The sequence below is a fragment of the Corvus cornix genome, chromosome 5, assembly GCF_000738735.6.
Source record: "Corvus cornix cornix isolate S_Up_H32 chromosome 5, ASM73873v5, whole genome shotgun sequence".
NCBI classification, from domain to species: Eukaryota; Metazoa; Chordata; class Aves; order Passeriformes; family Corvidae; genus Corvus; species Corvus cornix.
In genome coordinates this window covers 52,142,442-52,156,744 of record NC_046335.1, presented here as the reverse complement: position 1 = coordinate 52,156,744, position 14,303 = coordinate 52,142,442, and the positions used below count along the sequence as shown (strand labels likewise).

General features: G+C 41.0%; 1 protein-coding gene across 3 annotated transcripts in view; it reads left to right on the top strand.

The window, feature by feature from the left end:
- Nucleotides 1-69: 69 nt before the first annotated feature.
- TRIM66 (tripartite motif containing 66) overlaps nucleotides 70-14,303 on the top strand; it is a 49,920-nt gene continuing 35,686 nt past the window's right edge. For 2 of the 3 annotated variants that reach the window (XM_019285429.3, XM_039553311.1), the window contains exons 1-2: nucleotides 70-3,558; nucleotides 13,952-14,055. In XM_019285429.3, coding sequence (XP_019140974.2) covers nucleotides 3,393-3,558; nucleotides 13,952-14,055 — 270 coding nt within the window. In that variant the 5' untranslated portion in view covers nucleotides 70-3,392. The remainder of the gene's footprint in view (nucleotides 3,559-13,951; nucleotides 14,056-14,303) is intronic. The other variant, XM_019285428.3, reaches the window with a different exon arrangement.

Here is a 14,303-nt window from a genome sequence, read left to right as displayed (position 1 = left end):
GACGTGTCCAGACACTGTTCACACTTCAGTCTTACCTGGTCAGTTATTTCTGGCAGTTTTTTATCAGTGGTTTCACTGCTTCTCATTTCACTGTGAACTCGCCTGACTGCAGTGTTTGGTACTTTCATTGTTTCATCTTTACAGCGTTGCAGAATAGGTTCTGTATTTGTGCTGCTCTTTTGTTGGTGATCCTCTCTACAGCTGTCTGCAAAAAGGTGACTTGGGGGTTCTTGTACCCTAAAGTGGCATCCAGGGGAAATCTGTGGGGATGGTGCCCTGGCCTGTGGGAATGGAGCAGCAGGAGTGAGGATAAAGAAATGCAGTGCAGCAATGCAAAGTGGTAGGAGTCTACCAGAAATGCTGTGTGAAAGAGACTTGGCATGGGAATTGTACCAGTGAGCTTTTGGCAATGCAAAAAACTAGTTCTGTTTCCACCAAGGTGGGATATAGGAGGGGAGGAACGGGAGATCCCTAGGTGCAGTGGGGGACAGACGGGAAGAGCTGAAATAGGTTTGAGGAAACAATTTAGGGTTTCTACCTTGTTACTGCTGCAATCTGTGCCCTCTGAGCTGGATACAAAAATCCTGCAGTTCCCTGGTCTGGGACAGAGCTGGTGCCAGCTATCCTCAAGCTTCCTTAAGGTGGCAAAGCAGTGGCACAGCTCTAGAGCAGCTGTGTATGAAGTTCTGATGTATTGGGTTTAACATGACTACCTAAAATGATCCCTGCTTGGTTGTAACATCAAACTAGGACTTCTGGTGTCTGCAAGGCTTTTTGGCCCTTCATGCCAAAGCAGGGTTTAATGGTAAAAAAATCAAATAACTAAAGCCGGTGGTTTAGTTATTTACTGGTTCTCAAGTGTCAGACCAAAAGCTTATAAACACTGTCACTTAATTTATGTTTGCTGCTTTACTGTTGATAGTGGCAAATTACCTTCTACTGTGTGTGATAGAATCCTAGTTAATCAACTTCTAACCTAGTGTTTGGCAATAATTTAATTTAGAGGGCTTTTAGGGTGAGGTTGATGTGCATTCCATTTATAAAAGAGTTCATCTTAGCCCGTGGTACTGCTTCCTGTGAACAGCTCTGACATAAATGAGCAGTTTGTTCCAAAATGCAGAGGTAAGGATATGGGAACTCTCACTGGCTGCTGGAACTGCTGTTGCCTAGTATGTGATGCTGGGTGTCGCTCCATCCACCACCACTCTCTGGGCCCAGCCATCCATCCAGTTCTTTTAGTGAACAGTGCACCCCTCCAAGCCATGAGCAGCCAGTTTCTCCAGGAGAATGTGGGAAATGGTGTCAAAGGCTTTCCTGAAGTCCAGGCAGGCAGACAACAGCGACAGCCTTTCCCCCATCCACGAAGTGGGTCACCTGGTCATAGAAGGAGATCAGGTTGGTCAAGCAGGACCTGCCTTTCACAAGCCCACAGTGACTGGGTCTGATGCCCTAGTTATTGCACTAGTGCCACTTGATGGTGCTCAAGATGATCTGCACCATGACCTTCCCCAGCACGAAGGTCAGGCCTGTAATTCCCTGGATTCTCTTTCCAGGCCTTCTTGTAGCTCATTACATACATCAGCCTTCTCCTCCTCCGACTGCCTGCCTACTGCTTTGCACACATGCCTCAGAACAAAATTTTAAACACATTTTTTTCACTCTTATTCTTTCCCTTCCTGCCAAAAAAATTCGACACGTCTTTGTACATTGTTCAAAAGGCATACACTGAAATTCACAGTAACCTGTTGCTGCTCAGCCAGCCCCAGATTTGGCTTTTAAGGTGACAGAGCATTTCCCAGTATCAGGCTTTGTTTGCACTGATTCTCTGTGCATGGATGCTTTGGGCTGTGGTTTCTCTGTGTCAACAATGTGGTAGTTTCAGACCTCAACTTCCTACTGCAGAAATCACATGTTTTTGTAGGTGCTACTTTGTCTTCTTAGTAACAGGAGCTGCAAGAAATGACAGAGATGGAGTGAGCTGGGACACTGTGCTGCTCTAGTGACGTTTGCCTTTGATAGGTGGTCGATGAAGATGCACTGTGAAAAGTAAGCTCGTGTAATAGGCACTGATATGATGTTAGTTAAACCACAGGCCCAACTGGCACAGCTCATTTCCAAAGGGACCTCTGGTTTTGGAATTAGAATATGAAGATTTAGTGGTAGGTTTGAATTTATCTAAGTAATTTGTCAGTCATGATGGTGGACATCTACCTAGTTGAATGGGTGTGAAATAGGATGCAGACTTCAACATAGGGTCCATTTTTTCCTCTAAAGTATTTTAAATACCAATGACTTCAGGATACAACACTTAACAAAACTACTGGTTGTTAATTTCTGAGGCATCATTTTTTTGTGTTGCAGAATAAAAGCCCAAACCCAGAGCCACTTACTAACCATTTCCACTGGCATCTAGCAGAAGACAGAATCCCTCAGGAGAACAGATAGCCCTAAGGTTAGAGCTGCTGCTCTTCTGTGCTGTGGAAATCTGGAGATTGCAGCTTCAGTTACATCCTGCTGGTAGCGGGGCCACCATGCCAGGGCAATTGGCAGCTACGTGGGACTCTGGTCCCAGGAGTTTGGATCAGCTGGAAGAGTGACTCCAGAGGAAATGAGGCTTTATTTGCTTTTTCTCCTCTGATACACTTGCAGGAGTTTCCCTTTGCAGTCTGTATCTGATCAACATCTCTCACAATCTCAGAACTGAGGATGAAATATGAACTGCAAAATTCTTAGTTGACCTTGGGGAGCTTAGGCTGGTGGGAGGAACACTGGGAAGCTCAGGTCTGGTCTATAATCTGATCTGTGGCCATCTTGATAATCAAAATTTGATTACTGCAAAGTGCATTTTCTATAAAGATTGTCAGCAGATGCTGTACATTTTTCAAGGCAGCTTTCTAACATGCATTGCTGAAATGATGGATGCATGGGTATTATTTTCTTTACCTGAAAACTGTAAAATATTTGAGTGAAATTGTAAAGGCAGTCAGAGAATCTCATCATTTTAATTGCACAGTTTCAGTGCTTCTAGCAGGAAATGTACAGCATGTGACAGTTCAGTTTTGTAAGTAGATCAATAGAACAGATTAGTTCAGTTTTTACAGAAGTTGCTAGTATTAGAGACATAGTGGGATCATGGTTTGTAAACCTTAAACCACACTTTCCTGCACAACAATCTGCAAAGATATTCTCCTTGGTAAAGCAGGTATGTGATTTCCAGCTGCAAGAAGCTTCTTTTTTCACGGGGGCTAAATGAATGTTGTTTGTTTGATCGTGCATCCCGTGTTGCCCTCTGGTTTGTGCTTGAGTGATCAAGTGTTTTGTGAACTGCAGGGCTTGTCACGAGCCATTTTGTGACTCTTCGTGTTTTTGGGGCCAGACTTCAGCCAGCAGGAATGGAAACCCTGGATCTGCTGAGGAATTGTTTGGTGTGCAAGTGGGACCTGCGGAGGAGGGACCCCAGAATGCTGCCCTGCCTCCATTCCGTCTGTAAGGACTGCCTTCCAGATTTGGTTCAAGGATACAGCTGTATTCCCACTGAGTATGAAGTTCTCTATGAAGGTAATATTTAAAAATCTCTGGCTTGTGCTCTTTCCAATACAGTATTATAAAAAGAGATGGATTAAGAAGTAATTTTTGAGGCCTATTCTTCTACAGCACTACTTTAAATTGATAAACTAGGAGTCAAGGTTTGTGTGAGCAGAGAGTGGGTTGAGAACCAGCCACCTTCATTATGTTTTTCATCCAACAGCAGCGTTTTGAAGAGAAATGACACAGGGAACATTTTAACATTTTTCAGAATGGGCTGAATGTTTCACTTACCAAGTTGAAATGATGAATATTTGATTTTCTTAGCTTAATAAATGAATAAATGCTACAAGATAGCTTTCAGACCACATCTTTTTTGCAATCTTTTTGACATGCTGGACTTCTGGTCTATGGTTGTAGTGATAGTTTTGTTCTTCCTTCACCCCCTCCTTCAGTGCCTCCCCAACAACAACACAAAAACATCCAATTCTTTGTTTCTAACAGAGGTAATAATAATTATTAGAATATGTGTATTCTGGTGCACTGAAACTCTTCCTTTTATCTCGTTGTGAATGTTGTTTCTCTCTACCTGAGTTAGCTTGTGGCTAACTCACCCTAACAAGCTGAGTAAACTAGTGAGGGTGAGAAGCATTTCTGGCTGTGCCTTTTGAAATCCTGAAATTATCTGTTCTGTTTCTGGTAGTGATATTCATAGAAAATGTGTAACTTTTTTTGGAGTAAAACCTAGATGACAGAATATAGTAATTTTTACTAAATGAGTCTTAATTGCCGTGAGGAAGCATTCCAGACTCATTACTAATTTATACAAGGAGCAAAGGCATATTGATAACTTCTAGTTTCACAGGCTTTGAACTTCAGTTGAGTGAGAGGCAGCATTTATTATCTCTTCCACTGCAGATTTTAGAAATGTGTAGGAAGAGAAGATACCTTCCCTGAGGTGCTGGTGATCAGAATTGATGAGATGACATAAACTAGACTAGTTCAGGTTTGAGAACAAATGGAATCAGGGTTAAGAGGTGGCTGTTGAAAGGCTAGCAAAACACAAAAGCTAAAGGAAAAGTCAAAGGAAAAAGGCTGTTCATGTCTAGGGTACAGACAGAGAAAGATACGAAGGTAGGAGAAGGAGAGAAGGAGAGTGAGGCAGTAATTTCAAGTAATGTCTCCTTAAAAATTTTTATGCTCATTCATAGTAGGCCTAAAGTCTGAGGGATGTCTGTAATAAAACACTGCTGAAACAAGCACTCCGTTAGATTTTATGCATCTGCATTTGACATCTCAGCCATTCCTCTCCTCCTTCTTTCTGTTTACTAAGTGGAAAAGTGAATTTCTACCACTTGCTGATCTCGGATGAAGTGCAGCTAGAGGTTCTCATGAGTTGTTCAAATATTGGATATTTCTATAAGCTGGATCAGGAATTGTTTGTCTGTAGCAAAACGGAATAAATACTAGTTTATTTCTGTGTTCCTGAAGTTTCTCTGTTTACTTCTTCATTCTTGTGTAGATAGGGAGCTTCTGTGGGAAAGAGCAAGACTAGAGAAAGAAATAATGAGCAGTGATGACCCAGTAAATGAAGTGAGACAGCAGGTGCAGAGACTCAGTTAATCTAGGAGCAAGGGAAGCAGCAAAACCAAAACATCTGTGTCTCTTAATTAAGTCAGTGACTGAAACTGCAGCCACCATAGGTCAGGCAGGATGAATTTGTGAACTCTTTTGATGGCACGGTGTTAAATGTTTGTCTTATCTGCACTGGTTGCTGAATTACAGGCACTACAATTCCAACTCAGTTTTCAGTGTTATCTTTAAGTTTGATCAGATGTAGGTGCCAGTGATAAACTGTAAGTGCAAGTGCTAAGCCATTTTAGCTGAGTAAATTCAAACTATTGCCTGTAAGCAAAATGGGTTCCTTACTCACTAGGAATTCCTCAAGCAAGATGTAAGGATGGGAGAAATGAATGTATTTGCAAGTGAAGTCATTCTGTGACATTTGTCACAGAAGGAGTATTTGAATGTGCAGGTTTCTGTATGCTTTACTACAAGTAATACACTGCTAATATAAAGCTCTTTTCTAGTTTATTGTTTTGTACTGAAATTGCTGAAAAGCTGGAGGTAAGTGGTCCTGACATTTGATGGGTGTTGGTGTTGGAACTTACTTTTATTCCTGTGTGTTTAAGGTGACTCATGAATGAAAGCCCTGAGACAGCAGCCAGAGCTCCTATGGAAAAGCTGCATAGACATCAGAATTTATTCATAGCTGTGAGAACTGAGAGTCTGGGAGTAATTTGAGTGGAAAAAGAAAGTTATCTTTGTGAGTTTGGCTCCTACATATGTTTTTTCTATGAAGGGAAATTTAAGATTCTCAAGCCTTTCTTTCCTATATTTTTTTTTTTTTTATTCTTTGCAGGCCAGTGTTGCTTTCCTATTTTTATTCTTTCTCTTCCTGTAACAGAGAATCCACATTCTCCTGCTTTGCAGATCTGCATGTTATGTGCTTCCAGTCTGTTTACTGCATGGGAAAGAATAATTTTGAAAAGAGGGCTTGGGTAAGAAAAAGAAAACATTCTCACATCTCTTGAGATGGAAATGTCTCAGATGAGGACTTTCCCAGGCTCCTACCTGTGTGAATTGCTACTCGTGGTACAGTGTTGGCTCTTGCATGCTGCCTGGGCTTCTTGGGTCTGGCTCTTTCTCATGGAGTTCTAAATACATGCAAAACCAGATTCATCCAGGTTCCTGTGCTTATCCCTCCTCCCTGAAGTGGAGGTGGATGCCAAAATAAATTGTCCCACTTCTGCAAATCTTCCTTTCTGTAAGATGTTAAATGATATAAATTGATTTAGTACTTTAAATATCACCAACACATTAATTCCAAAAGTAGTCAAATGAGGACCAGTGGAGATGCATTGTTGTGAGAAGTTTATGTTTTTGCAAGACTGTCTCAGCTAAAGGGTTTGTTGGTTTTTTTTTTTCCCCCTTAAAAGAAAAGAAAAAATCACATGTAATTGCTGCTCAATCACAGTTAAGACCCCTGAGAACAAGGTAGATCAGAAAAGATGAGCTGAAACATCTTGCAGATTTCTGCTAACTGATATAAGCCCTGGTATTCTTAACATTTTGTGACCAAATTGGGTAATTAGTCTAACTTGTAAAGTAAAATGTTATTAGTAGTTTGTAAATTGCTTTGTGAAGTGGTGGATTTAATTGTGTTATGTTTTTGTATTGAACTTGCATGCTGAGCTATTACTTTCTGCAATTTCATTTAAAAAATGTTCTTTGCCCTTCTGTACTTCTTGAGGTTGGATAACAGAAATCCTGGAAATTGGCTGCATAATTTCTACCCATATTCTCTGCATAAATCAAAAACTATCCATGCTTGTGTTGTGTTAACTTAATGCCAGGAAATAGACTAGGGATAGGTATTAGAAAACTGCAAACAGATTGGGTAAAACCAAGAGAAAACTAGACTTGTAAAGAGAGCAAATGTGCCTTCAACTACTGACAGATGTCCACTTGCTGTATTTTATTACTTCCTGCTGAAGTTTTCCTCAGCTTGTATGGTAGGTGCTATATATATGTATATATCTAACTCTGGATCCCTAATTGTGAATACTTATTAGTGAGGTACACCCAAAAGTCAGCAAGGTGTTGGTCAGAGATATCCTCAGGGGGTTTATTTCAGGAAAAGGATGGAGCTCTAGTACTCCTTTGGCCATAGGCTCGTTTTCAGTATGAAGTTTTGGCATAGGAAGTGTGGTGCACTGGCTTCAAGAGACTCCAGGTGTCAACACACAGTGCCTTAGCTTGTATTCAGCCTGTATTTAAATAATAAAAAAAATAAACAGACAAACAAAAAATATCTACAGAGTTCTTTAAACCACAGTTTAGTTTACAGGGAGGCAGTTTGGCTGCATTGGTACAGCTGTGGTATCTCCAGGATACCCAATAACCCTTTTGAGCTTTGATGCACTCTTACAAGGCAAGTGCTGCAATGCAATGGTCTATTAATTCTGAAGAACACCCTTTTGCTTTATTTAGAGCCACTTAGCACCAAGTGCATGTTTTATTTCTAAAAAGGGAAGTAGAAAGGTTATTTTAAAGAGAGAAACTGTTCATAATGTATATATTTAGTCAACTTAAAATGGGTTTAAAGTTAGTCAGCCCTTTGCACTGTGGTGTTTGGATGCCAGATCCAAAAGGCAAGTGAAACAATGAGGGGTTTAGTTATATAAATATGAAACTGTAGAGTGGGAAGTTGTCTTCAGAGCTGTTTCCTATAACCTCTAATTGGGTCTCCAAGGAAGTGTAAATTATGCCTGCAGCTGGAGCTGTAGTTAATGCTCTCTGAGAATAATTATTCTGATGGTTGGTGGAGGAAAAAGAGCAGAGGAATAGGTGCAACATGTGGACAGCAAGTATGAATGTAGTGTGTGTGGTAGCTCCACTGTTTGTTTCTTTATGCTAATCGATTCTCATAATAATAATAAGTAAATTATCTGCATTGATTTATTTCTGAGGCAGTCAGCTTGAGGGCTCTTTCTGTTTAAACCTGACCAGACTGGAAGACCTTGAACAAAACTGTGAGCTGTGGCTTTTCATGTACTTGGTGTCTGTAGGTGGGGGAGAGGTTACAGCTGGCACTTTGGAGATGATTTCTGTAAATGATCCGTAGCTCTGTCACTTACGAATTAGATTGCTGCAGTATAAGTGGTGTCAAATCCTTGGAAGCGCTCAGAAATTCTAGTTCTCTCTTTATTTCTGCTTTTACAAAGGGACACGCTGTCTGAGTGCTATTATTGCTGGGTCCAATGCAGTGTGGCAGCTTCCATTAACAGAAAAAGTGCTGTGGGATGTGAGAGATCCGGCCTGTGGGGAGCTGGGGCTTGAACAGGATAAGGCAGAACCTTGTTGTTTTCCTGAAGGCTGATTTTGGATATCCCAGGTGTGGAGTTGGAGTATCCAGACTGGGCTTCTGTGTCTGACTAATGGATCCACTGCCTCTGAAATTCCATTTTTTTCCCCCAACCCTCTGTTGAGTTACTCTTGCTGATGGGAGTGTGAAACTGGAAATAAACATGGTAGCTGCTGAAAAAGGGCTGCAAACTAATTCAACAAAGTAAACATCTGCTGCTGGAACTTTTCAGGACTCAGAGGTGCCTGTACGTGTGTGTGGCTGTGTTTATAGCCACACACAGAGTTACACATCTCTTTTCCAGTGCTGGTGCCTTTTGTGGTGGTGTTCAGATGCACAAGCCTGCTGGGATGGGAGTTACAGGAGCAGTGGGGCCCTGGAAGGATGTAGGTGTAGGACTGTTCCTCCACATCCCTCACGTGGTGACACTTTGTAGGAGTCTGTTCAATACCATGTGGTCTCCAGTGATTCTTCAGTACTTGCTGATAACTCAAATACTCTGGGAATATCTTATATGTGGTTTAACCTGCATATAATTCTGAAATAGGGCTTTATTCTGTGCAACACAGTGAAACTGGGCTTAAATCCAACATTAGGACCATTGCTAGCCTTTCTAAATTCGTGGTCGTCTCTTTAGCAGTGAAATGGGATGTCACAAATAACAATTTCAAGTGCTAAACAGCAGGAGGCACTGAACTTCTAAAAGATAGTTTATGCAAATGTTCCTGCCTCCTTCCTACCGATTTAATTTCCATGCAAAAATAGAATGTGTCAACATCTCTGTCAGCTTTTTGCTACTTCTAGGGGTTTTGATATCAATAATGGCCTCCCTTTACAGGCATCCTGACTGTACCATAGCAGAATTTGGCTCCTGATCTCTTAATATGTAAACTGTTGTTTGGGTCCTGTAATTCCTGGTTGAGTTGCTGTTTAGCTCCAGAAATTGCATCATTCTCATGTGTACAAACAGTGAGTCTCCAGGGCTTCTGACTACTCTTGCCTTCACCCCCAGTGCTCTAATAATGATATATTTAAATGAGCTGTCTGCAAAGTACAGGTTCTTAGATTAACAGTGTTGTTTGGAGGCAGTGGTAAGGTGGGAAGGCAAGAAAAATATTGAGGGAATGGTCTTGCAAAAACTACTGTGGGAGTGAATGGCATTGTAAGACCTGCTGCTACCTGGATCTGGAAAAGCTCCACTCTTTCCTTCTGCTCCAGCCTTTTCTGAGGATTGAGTGAAGACCCAGGCAAGAAAGGAAGTAGGACGCTGCCGTTCATTTTGACTATGAGATTTTTATCTGGGAAAAATACAACCAAGGCAAGCTTTCTGAGGCCTGAATGAATCCTAGAGGCAAGGGCAAGAAAGGAGGCAAGAGGAAAAAACCTCTGCACCTTGTAGTGGCTCAGCACATCTTTCTTCCCTGCTGATTTGCCAGCATTCCTGGCCAAAGAAGAGGGAGCAGCCCCAGGTAGCCTGTAAGAAGTGGAGTGACTGCAGCCTGTGCCACGGCACTGCCTGATTCCAGGGAATTCCTGTGTGTGCAGTCCTTGCCACCCACCTGTCCCCCCAAACAGGTGACTCTCTGGGCACCTCTCTAGCTCTTTATCCAGAGCCCAGGTAAGGGGTTTCCAGGAAAATGTGCCTTACTGGTGGTTTGCACTCTGAGCATGAGCACAGCGTGATGCTGCTTGTGGCTGTTTGTAAATATGTGTGTAAGGTTTGCTTAATTTCAGGTTAATTGCTCCACAAACCGTTTTGGAGTGTATTTATTAAGCCAAGCTAACTTTTGATTCTTTGGGGACTTCCTATTGAAAAAGGTTGGGCATTTCCAGAGAGCACAGGTTTTTATTAAGTGGAAAAGGTATCAAATCAGCCCAATTAGCTGAACAAGTGTGATCTCCAAAGCCACCACGCTCAGGTAATCCCTCTTTTAGCAAGATAAAAATTTGTCTCCTGTGTTTTTAATAAAGTTTTAGATACAGAATTCACTATTAGGTGTTTTTGATTAGCCCACCTATGAGTAGGAAATGACTTCCAATACTCTCTTACTGTGGTGTCCCCATTATTTTTCCTGTTAACTGCTCTTTTGAAAAATTTAAAAAATTTTTTTTAAATTAAGCCGATGACTCTGCATGTCTTATGTTCATCTCAAGGGAGTTTTAGATTTAAAATAATTATAATTTACAGTTCTTTGTATAGTTAAGACACACTGTGACATTTACACAATCAAAGCTGTACTTGGTGGTCTGTGGTAGTCAGCCTAAAGCAAAGTTCTGACCCGTGCAGCTTGCTCCATTTGTGTCTCTGGAACAACACTCATTTTAGTAGCATAACTTGGATCTAAAACCTGGGACAAAATTCTGCTGTGCCATCCAGGGCATCGCTTTTAGATATCTCTTAATATTAATCAGCAGTAATGGCATTTACCTACAAACTGTTGATTGCATTTCTCAATATATATAAGGGAGGCTTTTGTACAGAACTGAAATCCAAGCATGATTTGTGTTTTCTAAGTGTGAAAATTATCAAAGATTTCTCTGAGGTTTTTTTTTTTTAATTTAAAACCACTATAAATGTTATCTTGCTCATTATCAAATGAATGCATTCTAATTACACTGTCCTCTATACTTCACTGGTTTGTAACAAGCTAGTAGAATTTAAAGCTCACGTGAATGTGCCTGAGGCCAAAAAGCATTCCATGAAGTATCATTCCATTGGTATAATTTGATTTAACATTCTGCACTAACAGAACAGTGTTGGAACACAATAAAATAGTAACTTCAATAGTAACTTTTTTTACCCTGTGTAGTGTGCCAGTAGAAGTTGTCCTTGCTGTGACAAAGCCCCGTGCCTTTGTTTCCCAGTAAGCAGCTGTTCCCAGAAATGTTTTCTGTGTGCTCACCCATATGGCTCGTAAATGAGAGAGTACCTGTGAGAGTCATGGGTTTCTTACTTCAGAAAATAACCTGTTGGCTATTTCCCTTTTGGTCAATTTGCAGAGTATTATGTAGCCTCAGTATGGAGGTTTTCTCTCAGTGTTAGCCTGATCAAGAACTGGCAATGCTGTTGAGGGAGAAAAAAACTGATTGCAGGTCTCCAGGGGCTCATGGTGACTGTGTGAAGTCAGGAGCTGGTTTCCTATTGACTGCACTGGGAATTAGAGCATGTCCCATGAGACTTATTTGAGAAGCTGCTTGCAGAGTAGGTATCTTGCTTATCAATCAGAATGGGTCTGTCTTTTTATTCCAACTGTGTCACTTTGTACAGGGAAACTTGAAAAGTGTTTCAGCTCCCAGGAATTAGCACTGCAATTCACCATTGCTTGCAGTAAGCACCATTTACAAAGAGTAGGAGGCACTGTCAGTGTAACACAGCTTGTCTGACCTCCTGCTGCTTTTACACGTCTCCTGAGGACAGAGCTGCTAGCAGGCACCTAAAAGTCTCACACACTGTAATTTGGGAAAGCGTGGAGAGATTTCAGTGCCACCAATATAAAAGAATTGTGTTGTGCTAGGGTATAGTGTGTGAAAATGTGATTAGCTACAAAAATTGTAAGTAATTCAGATGCTTTTTCAGGTGCAGTCCTTATATGAAGGATGCAAAGTAGAGGAACTGGCTAAAAGACTTCCTCAGCTTTCTGCCATCTTGAGCATCTTTATCAGATAATTTTTTAGCATCTTTGTAACTCCTGCCAGCGAACACCCTTAAACAAGGCTCAGCTTACATGCCTAATGAGCAGAGCATTGGAAATTGTTTGTGTTGCCCTTTTCCCTGGGGTGACTCATGGCTGAGCAGCACAGCCACCTGTGGGTACAGCCTGTTCCTTCTCATGTCTGCTTAACACTCAGGGTTGTGTGAAATGCACAGTTAAATGAATAGTTTAGGTAGATCATGGTCTGCTACTTGGGCCCCCAAATCACAGTTCTGTTGTAAATGCAACCTTGAAAAATAGAAAACAATTATGCTTTTGCTTTTTTATAAGATTTGGGCTAAAGAAGATCTAAACCTCACGGAAGTGGTTCTTAGTAAGAACCTTCAAAGGAGATGTACCAGAACTCAGAGTTTCTTTGAAACATTTGTGAATGGAAGCGAATCTGTTCAGACATCTGAGTGAGTGCTTTTGTCACAAGTGGAAATGTAGGAATATTTTGGGGTCTGTGTGTCCCTGTCAATGTAAAATGCTGCTGGTACAGTTACAGCAGCCCAGGTCTGAAACTGGGAGACATTTGGAATTAGCATTTTCCCTCTGCAGGAGTCATGTCCCAAGGGACAGTTAATACCAAGAACCTGGAAAACATGAGCGTCTCTGATAATGGTGTAATGTGAAGAGTAATAGACAACTTAAGGTTTAATTAACTTACAGGCCACTCTTCATGTGCAAAAATAATTTTGAGTTAAGGAAAAAAAGCACATTGAACAGTAGAATGTTGTCATTGATCTTGCTTTAAAACCTTGCTTTAAGTGAGTTTAAACTAGTTAGTCATAGAAAATACTGTTGTTAGTTATCATAAATAGATGACTTGGCAAGGTGAGCACTGAAATTCTGTTCTTGACAGAATGGAAAAAACTTGGATTAAAAAAAAAAAAGACACACCTCGATAAGGTGAAATAGACTGACACACCACCACCCTCTCTAAGGGACTGTTTTCACATCTACAGTAGTTTGCAGGAATGTGGCCAGAAACATGCAGTGTCCTTTCACAAAAAACCCCAAACCAACACACTGGAGCTTCTAGCCAAATATAATAGAGCTGCTAGCCCAAAAAAGTCAAGGAATGAAATAGCAGAGGTGCAAAAATGCAGGTGTTCAGGTATGGACACCTGCTTGAACTCTTGGTTCTCACCCAGTTGTGCTCAGTAGTTAATGAAGGTGGAGCTGGGTTTTGCTGCTCACTTTGCTTTGCTTTAGGGGTGATCTTATTTTGCCACCTCTGGATTTACTATAATAATTTTCCCTATGAAACTTTTTTTATCTTTTGTCTTTTTTCTGACTCATTGCTTCTGCTAGCAGCATGTTACTCCCTTGTCACTTCACTTGGATTGCAGTCTGCACTGTGAAACTGGTATTAAGGAGTGTGTGTTTTATGCTTGGATGCACGCCTGGTGGGTAAAGCTGGTCTAGAACTGTAGAGAATCTCAGAAAGCACAAGTAGATCTGTAACAAGGGGATACAGTTTAAAGTGCAGCTCAGTTTTAATCATCTCTAAGCCACGTGAGAATTTGGACATGCAGATATCATCAATAAACACCGAAATAAGTCCACTGAAAGCTGGTGTTTTTCTAGGAATTGTATTGCTTTTCTTTTCTTTTCTATGTATTGAATTAGGCCTAGCCACTTAGGGCTTGAAGAATGGCTTAGTTTCCTGGAACTGCCCATGTGATTTGAAAAAGCCACAAGACTGAAGTGTGATTTCTATCATTTCCGGGTTCGCATGGCTGGTGTGCATTGCTTTATTTGTGGTGGTTTTCTTTTTCCTTTTTTTTTTTTTTAAATTCAGGTATCCTTTCCTGCCCTGTGTGCAAACAGACCTGCTTTGCAAGGGATGTAGTTGAGAATTTCTTCCTCAAGGACTTTCCCATTGGTGATTCAGCTATGGCAAAGGTAGGTGAAAGCCATGAAGTTGTGGGTTGTTGAAACACTGCCAGATGAACACTGGAAACAGAGCAAATCTCATTTTGAACATCAGCTTCTCTTATAGTTTGCTTGTGCAGCACTGTAATCACTTCATTACTAGAGGTGGACATACTGCCTTCATAGTAATTTTAAAACTTTAGTTGAAGAATGAGTTTTCCTCTCTATATTTTAAACAGTCCATTAAAAATATTGATACTAATGTATCTGTGATAATT